This window comes from Anthonomus grandis, chromosome 1 (genome assembly GCF_022605725.1).
Source record: "Anthonomus grandis grandis chromosome 1, icAntGran1.3, whole genome shotgun sequence".
NCBI classification, from domain to species: domain Eukaryota; kingdom Metazoa; phylum Arthropoda; class Insecta; order Coleoptera; family Curculionidae; genus Anthonomus; species Anthonomus grandis.
Genome location: NC_065546.1, coordinates 29,064,551 through 29,080,370, shown reverse-complemented (window position 1 = coordinate 29,080,370; position 15,820 = coordinate 29,064,551). Strand labels below are relative to the sequence as shown.

Genomic DNA, 15,820 nt, shown 5'->3' with positions numbered 1-15,820 from the left:
GCGGTAGTCTTTTTATAAACTCGGTTTTTCTTAAGCACGTATTCCTTGTGAATTTGCCTGTCATTAGAATCGATAGGTGGCCTGGATAATATTTCTTGTATATTTTACAGTGTTTGTCCTGTAATTGTGCAGCTAGAACCCAGTCGTCTTCTGTGACGTTTACAGATAAAACCTCAATTTCGGCACCAATGGTATCGTTTTCTAAAAAAGGGTTGCGGCTAAGAGCATCTACATGATTCATTTTTGTCCCAGGTCTATACTCATGGGTAAAATCATTCCTGCGTACTCAGCCACCGCCTACCTATACGAGGAATAAGGTCTCGCTTCACTAACGTTGTTCTTAGTGCATTGCGATCGGTGATAAATTTAAAGGTAATACCAACAAGGTAAACTCTGAACTTTTTCAATGAGCAAACAACCGTCTTAAACAACTTAATCTCCTTTCGTCGTTGCTCTGCTAAAGTAATGTACTGACTTTAATTCTCCATCATTCTGTTTCTGCAGTAAAATCCCACCTATGCCCCATTTACTAGCATCTCTATGTAACTCTGTTACCGCATTTCTATCGTATATGGCTAGAATTGGTCTAGTTGTTAATTTTTGTTTCAATTTTTGCAATTTTTGCTAGTGGTTTTGCAATAAGAGTAAATCCCTTAACATATTTCCTAAAATAGCTAGCCAAACCTAAAAATTGTCTAACAGAATGAACATCGGTAGGCTCTGGAAAATTTGTTACCGCTTTTATTTTCTCTTCTCCAGGCTTAACCCCTTCTTGAGAAATTTCGTGACCTAAATAACTTATTTTCGACATTAAAAGCTTACACTTATCAAATCTCAAAATCATACCTGCCTCTTGCATCAATTTTAGAACTTTTTCTAATTGTGCAAGCCCACCAGATATATCCTGAGAAGGCAGCAGAATATCATCCATGTAAGCCATGGCAGTGGCATACCTAAATGATCCAAGAATTTTGTTATTTGCCCGTTCAAACACTGCTGGCGCATTAACAAGTCCGAAGGGCATAGTCATATATTCATAATGACCCTCTGGTATAACGAAAGCTGTTTTATGAATTGAATTTTCCTCTATGGGTATTTGGTGATAACCTGACGCTAAGTCTAAACTCGTAAAATAATTACATCCTTTTAAATTGTCAAATAAATCATCGATTTGTGGTAACGGATATTTGTCTTTGACTGTTTTTCTATTCAAGGCCCAGTAATACACACACATGCCAGTTTCGCCGTTCTTTTGGCGTACTCGCATAGGGAGAAGAAAATTCACGTATTATTTTATTCTCTAATAAGCCATTTACTCTTTCCCTAACTGTATCCCTTTCCCAAAATGATAAACGATATGGTTATAAACCATATCGGTGACAGGTATGTCATCAGTTAAATTAATAGACATTTGTGTGATATTTGTTTGCCCTACTTCAGTTAAATTTGTAGCAAAACAGCCTCTATATTTATTAAGTAATTCTAAAAGTTTCATTTGATCTTTCAGTTCGATTTTATTATCAGTACATTTTTTATATCATTTACCGTAAAACTAATTGAAGATTCGTGACCAATAGTGAGACACTCGATTTGATTTTCCTTATCTGTCGTCGGGTCTGCTGTACAAGTCACACCCCTTGCTACTACGCGACCCTTTTGGTAGGTAATTTCTTTACCTGAGATATTAAGAATTTGTAAAACTCCACCTTCTTTTGCGTTTGTTACGCACCGAGGGATTAAATGATCTTGGTTAGGCCAATTTCGGTGTTATAAATCTACGAATACATCGTCACACACTTCAGACGCGTTAAAAGGTATATGACCTATGTGATTGGGTGGTATCACTGTGGCTTCTTTAGCCCAAAGAGTAACTTTTCGGGGAGGCAAAGAATTAATTTCTTTAAGGGATTCCTTATCTTCATTAAATAAACGTACTTGCCCTCGCACTGCCATTGTAATATCTGGGAGATTAATGAAAGGCTGTTCCACAATAACTGACACTTGTTGGGCTGTATCAGGTACAATAAGTGCTTCGACAAAGGCCTTACCCAAATCTACTTCTAAATTAATAAACGTTTTATAATGGCTAATTATTGAGCCACCGGCATACCCACTTAGTTTTACCTGTACCGGGTAAAGTTTTAATCTTAAATAGGCAACGTCAGATTTTCGTAAAGTGACCGCATTACTACCTGTGTCGACATAGCCACGAAAAATAGAATTATGTATGCGACAATCGATAAAATAGCAGGTATTTTATACAATTATTTTTTACGTTTAAAGATAATAATTGTTTAAACTTACCAGTGGATGTTTCTTGTCTATTTTTAAGACAGTTCTGCTCTATATGCCCAAGCATTCTGCAAAATTTGGATTCCAAAAGTGGCTTCATGCACTTTGCTACTAAATGGCCACGTTGACCGCAGTTAAAGCATTTCGGCTGGAAGTTAGTGTTATGAACTGATCGTTTATCTTTTATGATTGCTCGAAGGTCGGAAGCAATTTGATGATGTGCAGGTTTGCTTACATAATTTCTTACTGAGTGTTTTGCTGTCGGCTGTTCATAAAGAACTGACAAATATTCTTCGTATAGATCTTCCGGCGTTTGGTAGCGGCCCGCTCTGGCTCCATTTTGTACGTTATTATCACAGAGTCCGTGTATTAAACATGACACAGCTCTTTTTCCATAAACGTAGCATGTTCTTAGCAGTTCCATTTTTTCAAAATAATATGATGTCATGCTTTCATTTGGATCTTCCTTCCTATTTAGCATCGTTTGCAGACTCACGGCATAGTCAATATGATCTGGAAAGCTTTACTTTATTAATGCATTTCACTCTTCCCACGTGTGGTTATAATTTTTTTTTGGGTATGGTACCAGTTTTTATCCATTCCTATAAGCCTTGACTGCATATGATAGATAGTATTAATCTTGTCCCACTGGTTGACATCTTTTAATTGGTCAATCTTATTTAACCACTGTTGGGTAGTCAGTTTTGTCTTTTAGGGAAAACTCTGGAATACAATCCGCCTTCACATTAGGTCAAATTGTACGGACCTTGCTATTTTCGTTTTCATTTTCATTATCATTTTCTCCAAACGTTTGAAACGTTGTTCCGTTGTTTCCGGCTCAGGAGTTTCTACAACACGTGACGTCCAGAACGTCTCCTTGAATCATCGCGTTTTCGTGATTCCACTGAACGTTTTCTTGAATCACGCCTCGATTTCATATAACGGTAACTCTCATACTCACTATCTGATGAGCTAGTGGAATCAGAGCTACTGTGGGATCTCTTTCCCACTGTTGAGCCTTTTTTTATATATACACTACAACTTAAGGAACACACAAGAAATTACAAAGCACGAACAAACTAATAACTAATAAACGTATATACAAAAATGTCCAATGCACGATCAATTAAAAAAAAAAAAAAAAATGTGGCGCGACCGAAAAGCACGCGAATTATTATCCCACACCTGAACTGTAAACGACCAAAATTTTATAAATAAGACACGAGTGCTCACGACAAATATATATTCCAGACTACTGGGCTTTTCTTTCTTAAAATACATTCTAGCAGATATAAAGTTTGTCAAAACAGTTGGATAACAGATGTGGGTAGATTCCCACCATTCTTATCACGTCCCAGCCCAGGGTTGCTTTTAGCACCATGTGGTCTCATTTTGGGCCCGGTACTTTACAACAGTTATGTAAAAATAGATATTTTCTTACGTAATCTTTGACAAAAACGCTTTGCGCCTCCTTAGTACTCTCTCATTTTAATTTTGCCGATGTAATCTCCGCTAAGCCGAATGAATGAAAAGCGCACCTTTCACATAGTTGTTTTGTTTAATAAAATAATTGCAAGAAAATATCCTTATTATTGTTTTAAAAAATAAAGTTTGAATCTGAAATACATAATGATCTAGATCTTCGCGATTTCATAAAACTTTTTTTGAAAGATATTTTAGTTACAACATAACGAAGCTTTATTATAAAACTTAATTTCCGCAGGTTTCTCTTAAAAAAAGAGATTAAATTGATCAATTTGTATGTATCATATTATAGAGGATATTTGTATAGTTCAATAGTTAAATTTAAGGTTACTTAATGTTTGATGGTATAAGTGGAATGGGATAGTTGCTGTTATCTGATGTAGATTAAGTACCTAATATAATTTGGTGTAAAATAATATACCTACATTCTTTTCTCTAATTGGCCTACTTACTAAGTTTTGCTTGTTTTTGCTACTTGCTAGTTTTTTAAAATTTTCCTTCTAAAAATTAAACTAAAAGCACCTTACGCGTGACCAGAAACTTTACATCATTAAGAAATTTCGAAAGTTTTTTAAATTAATTACATACATTCTGATAATTGTGTTGCAAGCTCTTAACACAATACAATTTCTAAAACTACAAAGTTCTATTAATAAATATACAGTACTATTTATCACTCACAATTTTATAGGTTATGTGGTACAAAGATGGTGAACCAATTTCCCCGGACGACGAACGCATAACAACCACAATTCTACCTGAAGGTACCGTCAAACTGACAATTGACAGCTGCAAAGCATCGGACAGCGGCGCCTACAAGTTGGTGATCAAAAATCAAAATGGTGACGCGTCCACTTTATGCGCCGTCGCAGTTGCACGTGAGTACTTTTGGTACCGAGCTTACGTTCTTAAGAAGTTTTACGATGATTGAGCCGCTTTAATTATATATTATAACATGCTTCGTTAACAGAGCGCTTTGTAGTTTTATTTGCACCTTTTGGCCTTTAACCTTATAAAAAATACTAAGTGGCAGGTACGACCATCAAGTTTAAAGACTACCTAAAATGATCCCCGTTTTATTTGCAGCGAAGCAACGACGTCCCAAGTTCTTGAAATGTTTCAAAGATCAAAAGGTACCTATCGGTAAAGAAATGCGCCTAGAGGCCCAAGTGGAGGCTTATCCCCCACCGGAAATCAAATGGTTCAAAGACGGCGTGCCAGTCAGAGCGTCCTCTAATATCCACTTTGAGAAACATCCCGATGGACGTGTCGCTTTGGTGGTTGACATTATGAAGCCTGAGAATGCCGGCAAATATGAACTTAAGGTAAAAAACCACATTAGGCTTGAACGCAGAAATAGGTGTTCAATTCAACTTTTTTATTTTATTCAACGTTTAATTCCAGGTAACAAACAAATTGGGAGAAGCTGTCGGAGACGCCCTAATTACAACAGAAAGAAAACCCACTAGACCGCAATTCTTGCAATCTCTCTTTCCCCAAACCGTTGTAGAAGGCTTTCCGGTGAAAATGGAAGTGAAAGCCGAAGGATATCCCGCTCCAACCATTACCTGGACCCGCAATGGAGCCGAAATCGTATCTGACAACAAACACGTGAAAATAACCGAACAACCCGATGGTACGTCCACTATTAGGAAATAAGAAAATAATATAAAATCGCGTGAATTAAGCCTATCTAATATAAATGTAGTGCAATGAGGTCTTGCTCAGATGGCCTTTTGCACTAAGATTGATGTATGCTTCTCCTGTTCATTTCTATTCAATACGTTCGCGAAAAGGGTTCAGCTAGCTACTTCAGTGAAAGCGTCAACAAATCCGCTTCACTCAGCGTATATGTGTGTAAAGTCCTGTATCTCCCGAAGCCCAGTACTCCATAATTTGCAATCAAGTGTTTCATGGACTTTAAATAAAATTTCATAGAAATGCTAAGAAGAGTCCTAGAATAAATTTAAAACAAAAATCATGTAAATCATACTATTAGAATAGGAGTTAGTGTGCCCACAGAGTAGACGCGAGTTTCTCGCTTCCGGTACTCAAAGCCGGAGATTACACACAGTTAATACGGGTAAAAGCGAGTTTCGTTTTAAAATTCGCCAGTTTCGTTTTACAACTGCTAGCAAGATGTCGTCGTCTGATGATGATCTTATTGCTACGGAGTTTATTTTTACCAAACTAAACAGAAAAAAAGTTGGAATTCATTCTATTAATCGTGAAAGAAAAACTTACGGGGAATACCATCATTTATTTCCAAATTTAAAGAATGATAATGAAAGATTCTTCCAATATATGAGAATGAGTCAGGACACTTTTAATTATATTACAGAAAAAGTGAAATGTCGTTTAACCAAAAATTGGCGCAATCTACGTACGCAGCCTATTTTAACAGAAGAAAGACTTGTTATAACCCTAAGGTAAGTTTTGTTAAAAAATTTAAATTACTTTTAATAGTATATTTTTCGTCATATTTAGTTTAAATGGTAGGTATTTAGTGGTATAAATGGAAGATAGTAGTATACATTTCCAATATAAAACAAACTTATTTTTAGGTTATAAAATTGTTTTATTACTTTTGTTTAAACAAATATAAGCTTAACGCCCTATAGGAATACTGTTATTTGTTAATGGAAATAAGGATTATAAGTTGAGTTTTCCTCCTGGTTATTATAAATAGGTGTAGGAACATTAGCAGAAAGCCTTTGGAACGTGATTGATGGGTTTAAGGGAATGGAAGAGTGGGTGTTTTCATGTAGGGTATGATAGTTAGGATCACCAGAAGAATGCCAACTAGAATGGGACGATGTAGAATATAATGAAAGAGGAACAAGGAAAGTGTTATGTTGGTAGGAATATTGATCCACTAATTCTTGCACGCGGCAACGAAAAGATAATAAGTACTCTGTTTTCAGGTATTTTCCTTACATGCTTACATGTGGAAGCAAACTTTTCAAAAATGACAGATGCTCGTCATCTTGATCAGTGCAACTTTTTTTGGCTTTATTTTCCAGATACTTGACTTTGCGTTTTTCTATTTCCAAAATTTATTCCTGATATGCATCAGTAGCAGTTCTTTTTTTTCTCTGTGATGTACTAGGTGCCAAAATAGGATTAGTTTGCCCTAAAATACGAGTAGGTGGTATCACTCAACTTTGACTAGCTTGAGAAGATTCCTCTTTATCGCTATTCTCGTCGCTAAGATTGATTTTGTTCTGTCTCCTGTGTCTATTCTGTCTGCTGCGTTGACTGCGTGCTCGACAAATTTCCACTGGTTACCCTCGGCTTGATAACGTCCTTTAGGAAAAGAAGTTGTTCGAAATATGGCCACTTGGATGTGGGCACATCTTCAGCAGCGTCTCCAGATCTTGGTGGAGGGTATTTTCCCAATTCAACAGAAAATTGGTCCCGCAAATATTTCCATTGCTTTCTGATCTTGGACTCTAAAAAATAAAAATACAAGCTATACTTTTTTATATATATTTTTATTACATCTTTTTTTATAGACATATTTTTTTTATAACAACCACAGTCTACAAAAATTAAATTCATGTCGATCAAATTGTAATGAAGCAATTAATATTTTTTTAAACTTTTTTCTGATTTTGTTCCAGATATCTGGCAACAGGATCATCATTCATACAAATTGCATTTTCATTTAGACTCGGCGCATTAACTGTAGGACAAATAGTTCAAGAAACAGTGTGTATAATATGATATAATATCCAAATGAGAAAGATTTTCAAAGGATATCAGAAGAATTTAATACCATTTGGAATTTTCCGCACTGTATAGGAGCCATTGACGGGAAACACGTTCGAATTGTTTGTCCCAAAAACTCAGGATCGATGTTCTATAACTATAAGCACTATTTTTCTGTAGTTTTACAGGGTGTAGCCGACGCTAATTACAAATTTATTGCTGTAGAAATTGGCGGTTACGGTAAACAGAGCGACGGTGGTACATTTCAGGCCTCTGAACTATATTGTCCATTAAAAAATGGCATATTAAAAGTCCCGCCACCATCTTATTTATCCCAAACAACAATAAAGGCGCCTTTTGTACTAATAAGTGACGAGGCATACCCACTCTTGCCTTTCCTCTTAAAACCTTTTGGTGGAAAAAATTTAAGTAATGAAGAAGAATGTTTTAATAAACGCTTATCTCGTGTTAGAAAATGTGTAGAATGTACAAAATGCATTGAAACCAATATTACAACAGCAGACAATATTATTAAAGGTATTTGCGTTTTACATAACACAATCATTGATAAGGAAGGTTTTGAAAGACATCTCAGTGAAGTATCTATTGGAAATGGCTCAGAAAATGCCAGGAAAAAGGCGACGGGAAGACCTCCAAATGAAGCAAAAAACATTCGCGATGTTTTTATGACGTATTTTTCTCAGTATCCTTTATTATAGAAAACCTAAATTAATCTTATTAAATAATAATACTGCAAAATAATGTTAAGAAATAATGGTGTAGTAAACATACTTCTTAAGTACTTACCATCTTGTTTTATTTCAGCGCTTATTTCTTTCCAGTATTTGTCAATCACATTGCGATTGCAATGTAATTTATCCCTCTTGTTCCAAATAGCTGTCCTTTCAAAAACCGCAGCAATAAGTAGTTCCTTATCCATGGCAACACACGTGGACACGCGTACGTCAAGCGCGGAAATAAACTAAATTTTTATTACTTTAAACGCTGGCTAGCAGGTTATCTGAGCGGACCTGCTTTAACCGGTTTTAACTGTGTATACGTTCATATAAACATTCGAAATAATTCTTAAAGCGATAAACGCGAGATGACGCGAGTCACCGGTAAGCGAGAATCTCGCGTCCACTCTGTGGGCACACTTATGGACTAGAACACCTAAAATAATTTAATTAGTTTTTTTTTGCTGGGACGTCACGTATACAAGAATTTGAATAAAAAAATCATTATTTCGGAGATATGAATGAAATTTCATACAAATACTAAGAAGAGTCTCAGAATTAAATTAAAGCAGAAAGTATGTAAATTGGACTATTAGAATACAAGTTATGTACCGCAGAACTCGAAACATTTTTTGTAGTTTTACGTTACTGGGACGTTACCTACAAGAATTTGAATAAAAAAATCGTTATTTCAGAGATTTCAATGATATTTCACAAAGATGTTAAGAAGAGTACCAGAATTTATCTAAAGCAAAGTTATATAAATCGGACTATTGGAATACAAGTTATAGGCCACAGAACCTAAAACAATTTTCTAGTTTTATGTTAGTGGGACGTTATTTACGAGAATTTGAATAAAAAAATCATAGAGATGTTAAGAAGAGTCCCAGAATTAATTTAATGTAAAAGTTATATAAATCGGACTATTTCTACCTTACCGCAGAATCTGCAGATATCTGTATCGGATAAATCCATTCTGTATAGGTGGCCTTTCAGTTGTAATGGCTGGTGACCATCCATTAGGTTTTTCCTGTCCAGTCTTAGAGCTAGATTTGTCCTCTCAGTGTCGAAGGTTGGGGACTTTTTAGAGTGAATCAATCCACTGGTGTCACTTCAATGTCGGATCATCCTGGAGGATGCCGATTTCGCGATCTCTTCTGTAAGGCAACCTTTGTTGAACTCAAAACATTGGATGGGTCCAATAAAGTTTTTCTCAGCCCCTTTTTTGCGTAGATCTCCGCCATCTCATTCCCGGTGAGCCCCTCATATCCTGGTACCCAGATCAGAGTCATCTGATTCTGAGTTGCTCGGTCATTGAGCCTGCTGTGGCATTCCAGTAGTAGTCTGGCCCTGTATGTGCAGCTTGTTCTTTTTTATTATTCTATTTTTTCTTATTTCTTTCCCTCCTTCTACTTCCTCCTATTCACATTCAAACTTTAAATATTCTGTAGGTACGTCCACCCTAGTAATCGACGCCTGTAACCAAATGCGAGATGCTCTAGTCTACAAAGCAGTTGCCTCAAACGATGCAGGGGAAATAGACACCTCGGCACCGCTAACCGTACAGTCATCAGTAAAAGAGGGTGAACCAGAAGAGAGGCCAATATTTTTGCATAAACTTAAGGACGTATCCACCGATGAAGGCTTGGAGCTGGTGCTAGAGGCTCCATTCACTGGAAATCCCATTCCTACAGTCGACTGGACCAAGGACGGAGTTCCAATTGAGGCATCTGATAGAATTCTTATGACTTGTGATGGTAGAAGGGTAAGTTAGAAGTTTTGAAGCTTAAGGGAAATAAATATAAATTTATAAATTATATTCAGATCATTGTGTAATTGCATTACATTTTGCATCTTTCTTCGCCATAGCAAACCGTCAATTGACGTTTTTTATAGTGAAGGAAGATCATTCGTTTTTCAGTGCCTTTTTTCCTGATTTCCTGCCCTCAATCGCAACAAATTCTGTCCAAGAAAGATCAATGTTGTACGATAGGATTTTTCCAACAAAATTTTAATTTAATGAGTCATGAGTCCAATCTAAACTACAGTAAATATTTACCGTTCATAATTGTTTCATACAAGGTGCATAAAATATTTGAAAATGTGAAGTTCACACATAAATAAAGCAAATCGACGAACTTAAAGAACATTTCCAGAGAATTTGGAATGCAAAATTATCTGGAAACATAGGCCATTATGACCAAATTAAATAATTTTTGTGGGAGGCAAATGAGACACAGTTCCAGACATAATTCTTGTTTAACATGTCCTATATCTAAACAGTTTACTTTTTAAGATATCTCGAGATATTTTTAACATATCAAACGAACTTACCTGTAAGTGAAGTTCGATATTAATTATATGAACCACCTTTTTCCTCAGATCATAAACAAATGTAGTCCCTGCTACTTGGCTAAAGGCCACAAGTTTTAAAGTCCTCGTTTTTTTTTACGTAGGTGGCGCTGTTAGCGCCACCCGTACCATACCTACTAAAATCATTTCTTCAAAGTAGATGTCTGCAACTAAAGACTCAACATACAGGGTTGGCCGTTTTGCCTGTAAGGGAGGGATATGATCTTGAGGAAAAAGGTGGTTCATATAATAATAATATCGAACTTCACTTACAGGTAAGTTCGTTTGATATGTTAATTATATTCCCACCTTTTTCCTCAGATCATAAACAAATGTAGTTGTTCAAAGACCCTATTAGTTGCAGGCAACAGCATATGCTTAAGTTTTTATAATTAAAATTCTTATATTTTAATATGAATAATAATATATTATTTTAATCAAAATAACAAAACATAACTTTCTTACAACCTAGTTTTACATTATTCAACGACATAATGTTTTAAACATAATTTTAATATTTATACATTTGTAACTGCATTCTCAAATGTTGTCCTATATTTTTTAGTTAGTATCAATCCCACTCTTGTTCATTACTGTTTTAATGCAACGGCTCAAGGTTTAAGCTGGCTTATAGGGTTTTTTTTAATGTGTTTTTTTTTAAAGAGTGTTGAAATATTCCCCGATGAGATTGGGTTATTTCTAAATAATGTGTTAACAGAATACTAATGCCAACTTTGTGTAAGAGTATTTGGGCTCCAACGGTTGTGAATTTAAAGCACCTTTGAAAAATCTCTTAATTCGATTATCTGCCGTCAAATTAGGATGAACAATTAAGTTAATAGCTGCTCTAATATTATTTAAGGAACCATACATTTTCCTTCATCAAAGCACTTAGTAAAAACTGTAACAATTCTAGTAGAGAATAACTATACATGCAAATATAAGCATCCCCGCAGAATTGCCACCTTAACTTTAAGGCAGAGTAGTATTGTTTGTTGATTTGGTGATCGAAGATAAAATTATTTTTATGACATCAGGGAGCACTCCCCTGCGGAGATAGGCTTCTTGCATAACATCCCAATCACCAATGAAAGCTGCCCCCACTGAGGATGAGGGGATCTATCAATAGAAAGGAGAAGATCTTCTTTCATTATAAAAATTAGCATTTCTGAGTCCAGCATTTCCTTGAATTTAGGTAACCATGCTTGAGTAGGCCAATAGGGTGCCACAAAAATGCCTCGAGCATTTTTTGTCATAGGAATTTGGAAAGGCATAGAAGAAGTGATCTCCCCAAAAAACTGTAAAGGCGTCTACCAAAAATGCCTCTGGGTCCTTAAACCAAGAGGCAAACTTGGAGCATTTATTGTTATTACGGCTAGCAAATAAATCTAAATCCGATAAACCAAATTTATTTGAAATTTGGAAGAAGGCTTTTGGGTTAAGAGACCATTCTACCTCAGCTCGACCTACCCTCGACTGATAATCTGGCTCTTTGTTTTCTTGGGAACTGTTATAGGAGGCAAATATAATTATATTGCAATGTTCACACCACTGTCAAATTTCTCTAGCAAGTTTATTTAATTTTTTATATTGAATTCCCCCCCATTCGATTCATGTAGGAAATTGCAGTAGTCTTATCTATACGTAAAAGAATATTACAAAAGAGATATTTTTTGGCAAAATATACCCTCGCTTTCTAAGATGAGCCATTACTGATTTAAGCAGTTTTGTAAATACCCAGGGGGCTGAACACAAGCCGAAGGGCATGCAGGTAAACTCGTAAAACCAATTCAAAATAAAATCCTAACATTTCTGATGACTCTTACTAATAGGTATCAGGAAATGAGTCTCTTTTAGGTCAATAGTGGACATATAACAATTTTTTTATATTAAATTTATTGCAAGCTCTCTATCCTCCACCTTAAAATTCTACTTTCGGTTGATTTCGGTTGATTCTAGTTTGGTTTTTACAAGTGTATTTAGGTTTTTTAATTTTAGAATAAATCTATTTGAACCGTCTGGTTTAGGGCGTAGAAAAATATTTGAGAAAATGATTTCATAAGAGTGTGCACTGCTGCACTGCACCAATGTTAAATTTAAGAGGTGATCTATAGCCCACTTCAGACCAGTTTTCTCTTTAAGAGACCAAATCCTCTCTTTTGGAGGAGTTTTTTGGACCACTTTGGATAAAAAGGGGATCTTATACCCCTCCAATCAGGATAAAATATGTTTATCATTACAGTAAGGTGTGCATTTATTTTTAAACATGGCAAGTTGACCAGCAAATTTACTTACCATTGTTTTTTCCGGTTCTCCTTCTGGCTCTGCTTTTTCTTTGGATCTGACCAGCTCTTGCTCCTCTGCTGTCTGTCTTTTGGTTGAGCATTTGAGTGCCCACCCCACCGAGGCTGGACCCTTTGGCCGGAGATGATCGGTTTCGAAACCATCTTCCGAGGAGGTGGGCTCTTGAAGTTTAAATTCTTCGTTTCGACAAGAACAGAGCTATTTTTCTCCAAGGTCTTTGCTTGCTCCAGACATTTGGAGAGGTTAGCCCCAAACAGCAACTTGCTAATTTGGGGGCTCCTGTAGAATCTATTTAAAATTTTCTTTTAATTTTTTGGTCATACCCCCCATTGCAATTGCAAAATGGAAGTTTTCCTATGGACAGATTGGCCATGGAAAAGATTGCACAAAATTCTACCTGAGTTACTTAACCAAGCAGTTCCAGATTTTTTCCCCTGGAAGAAAGGGGATCTATTTAATAGCTTTGACAGAGTCTTACCAATTCCCACAATACCTGCGCTTAGTTGCAACTGGTTTTTCAAAATGTTGTGGTCCCTCTGTATGGCAGATCATTAATATTCAATTTAATTTTCGTTCTGGCATCTTAAATGGACAGTTAACAGGCACTGGATATTTTTTCGCCAATGTTGTTACTTGCCCGTCAGGCAGTCCCTCACAAAGAATATTTCCCAAAATTTTGAGACCAACGGATCCAAGTAAATTTTGCGAATTGCTTCAGTTTGACCTAGAAAAAGGAATTAACTTAAATTCTTTGATTTGCTTTGAGCTCAAGTCCAGATCCGCATTTTTTTTTTTAATAAATAAACAATATTTTGTTTCTTTAGCCATATTTTAGCGAGTAAGCGGCTATAAGCGTCTTTAAGACATCTGATTTGAGCGATTAAGTCACGACGTCACCGTATAAGGCGCTTTAAGCGTTTATTAGCGGTCTCCCGAGATCGATAATAAACTCGATATGTCAAAGTCAAAGGGAAGCTATACAAACAATAATAAACAATAAATATTTATATCAATTTTTTGATATTTTTTTAGAGTAGAAGCATCACATTTCTTAGTATTAGTTTTAATTTATTTAATATTAATGTCTCATATACATTAACAGTTAAGACATCCAAACCAAATAAAAATACAGAAAATAATAAATTATCAAAAGAGCGAATAGATTTGCAAAAAATACAGTGAAGAACGTAAAGGTGAGGTTGCGCGGATATTTTTTTTAAATTGATTTTTGATTAATTTGTATTTATTTCTGTGTGAAAAAAATATGAGTGAGGTTATGTTTACGCCAGTAACTTTTTTGTTTATTGTATTTCCTCTTGATCTGATCCTTAAAATGTATGAGATCGGATTTAGTTACTTTAGTATTTAGACTCAAAACGTTTTGAAAACTTAGACAAATAGGTGTTTTCATGGTTTAGGTCAGTCTCCAAAGCGAATGCAATATCGATGAAAGTCATTTGAGCATATGATGACGTAACGCTTAAGACATTGTAAGGCAACCGAGTAAGACGCTTACTCGCTAAAATATGGCTCAAATTTGTGTACTAGATTGACAACTGACGGTTCATCCGTCAGTCGTTAGCGGTGACAGCTGTTTACCCCCCCTCCCCTTTTTTTCCTTTCAGAATAATTATCATCATAGTCGTAGTTAAGATTCTATCTTCGACATACGTACTTAAGTTGTTTGACAGTATTCCGTAGAAAGTAGAAAGGCGGATTTTTGAACTTGGAACTTGGCTTCAACGGATATTTTTTGGACTATTATGTCAGAAAATATTATTTGAGGGCTACGGTGCCCCGTTCCTGTACCAGGAACAATTTTTTGACCAATGTCAAAATTGTTTGTTTGAGCTATAGTGCCCTAAACATTATTTTTTACGTTTTAAAACTATACGGTGCTTAAAACGGCCTCTTCAAACTACTGTGAATGAAGAGGATTCTAGACCTAGCTAGAATAATATTACCTGTTTCAGAATTTTCAGACTACTGTGTCATGAAAATTCGTTTTTGAGCTACTGTGCTCAAAATAATTCTTTAACCTACTACTTCCGTGCCCGCCGCCATCTTGATTCGTTGTTGTCTGTTCAAGAAACGAGAGATCGTTATTGTCGTCGTCCTCGAACCATCCTTGATCGATAGCGTCGGGGGCGAAAGATGTCGGGCACGGCTTGGCCGCCACGTTTGACGCTACACGATAGCGTCCCCTTATTCTTCACCTTCCTCAGCATTTTCACTTTCAGTCTATCCTTTAAGAGATAAATCTCACTTTCAATGGCTTCCTCGTCCGAAGAATCTGATAAACTTGAACAATTCGAATTTTTCCACGTCATTTTCACTTTTTAAATCACTTAAGCACTTACGAAAACTTAGGACTTGTTGACGCGTCAACACAAGAAACAGAAATGATTTTAGTAGGTATGGTGGGGATGGTACGGGTGGCGCTAACAGCGCCACCTACGTCAAAAAAAAAAAAACGAGGACTTTAAAACATGTGACCTTTAGCCAAGTAGCAGGGACTACATTTGTTTATGATCTGAGGAAAAAGGTGGGAATATAATTATTACAAATGCTTAAAAAGAACTTAAGACATTGTTAACGTGCAGTTAATTGCCAAAGACTATCATCGTCAATCGTTTTAGTAGCCATCAACCGCAACGTTATGGACATTTATTGGGTTTAAAACAGGTGTCCAGGCGGTTAATTTTATTATATTTTATTAATTTTTTAAACGATTTTGTTAATTTAAACTGACAGTCAACAATAACAAAATTACACGTTTCCTATATCTTAAAGCGTATTAAATGGGCCTGTAAGATGATGTTTATTTCATGACTGTAGCTTTACCACAGCAACAGAAAATAATGTTTTTCTTATAAGAGTTCTTGATTAAGAAGTTGAAACTTCAGAACTTCTACTTTAAAGCCCTTTTAATATTAATA

General features: G+C 35.8%; 1 protein-coding gene and 1 long non-coding RNA gene across 16 annotated transcripts in view; one reads left to right on the top strand and one right to left on the bottom strand.

Moving 5' to 3' along the window:
- Positions 1-15,820, top strand: part of LOC126735097 (obscurin-like) — a 168,588-nt gene that overhangs the window by 118,445 nt on the left and 34,323 nt on the right. For all 15 annotated transcript variants that reach the window (XM_050439044.1, XM_050439027.1, XM_050438999.1 and 12 more), the window contains 4 exons: positions 4,469-4,655; positions 4,864-5,102; positions 5,182-5,413; positions 9,677-9,990. In XM_050439044.1, coding sequence (XP_050295001.1) covers positions 4,469-4,655; positions 4,864-5,102; positions 5,182-5,413; positions 9,677-9,990 — 972 coding nt within the window. The remainder of the gene's footprint in view (positions 1-4,468; positions 4,656-4,863; positions 5,103-5,181; positions 5,414-9,676; positions 9,991-15,820) is intronic.
- On the bottom strand, positions 5,413-13,993 carry LOC126735224 (uncharacterized). Its single transcript, XR_007660349.1, has 3 exons — positions 13,375-13,993; positions 8,296-13,315; positions 5,413-7,229 (listed from the first exon to the last, which is right to left on the bottom strand). It is a non-coding gene; the product is annotated as an uncharacterized LOC126735224 (long non-coding RNA).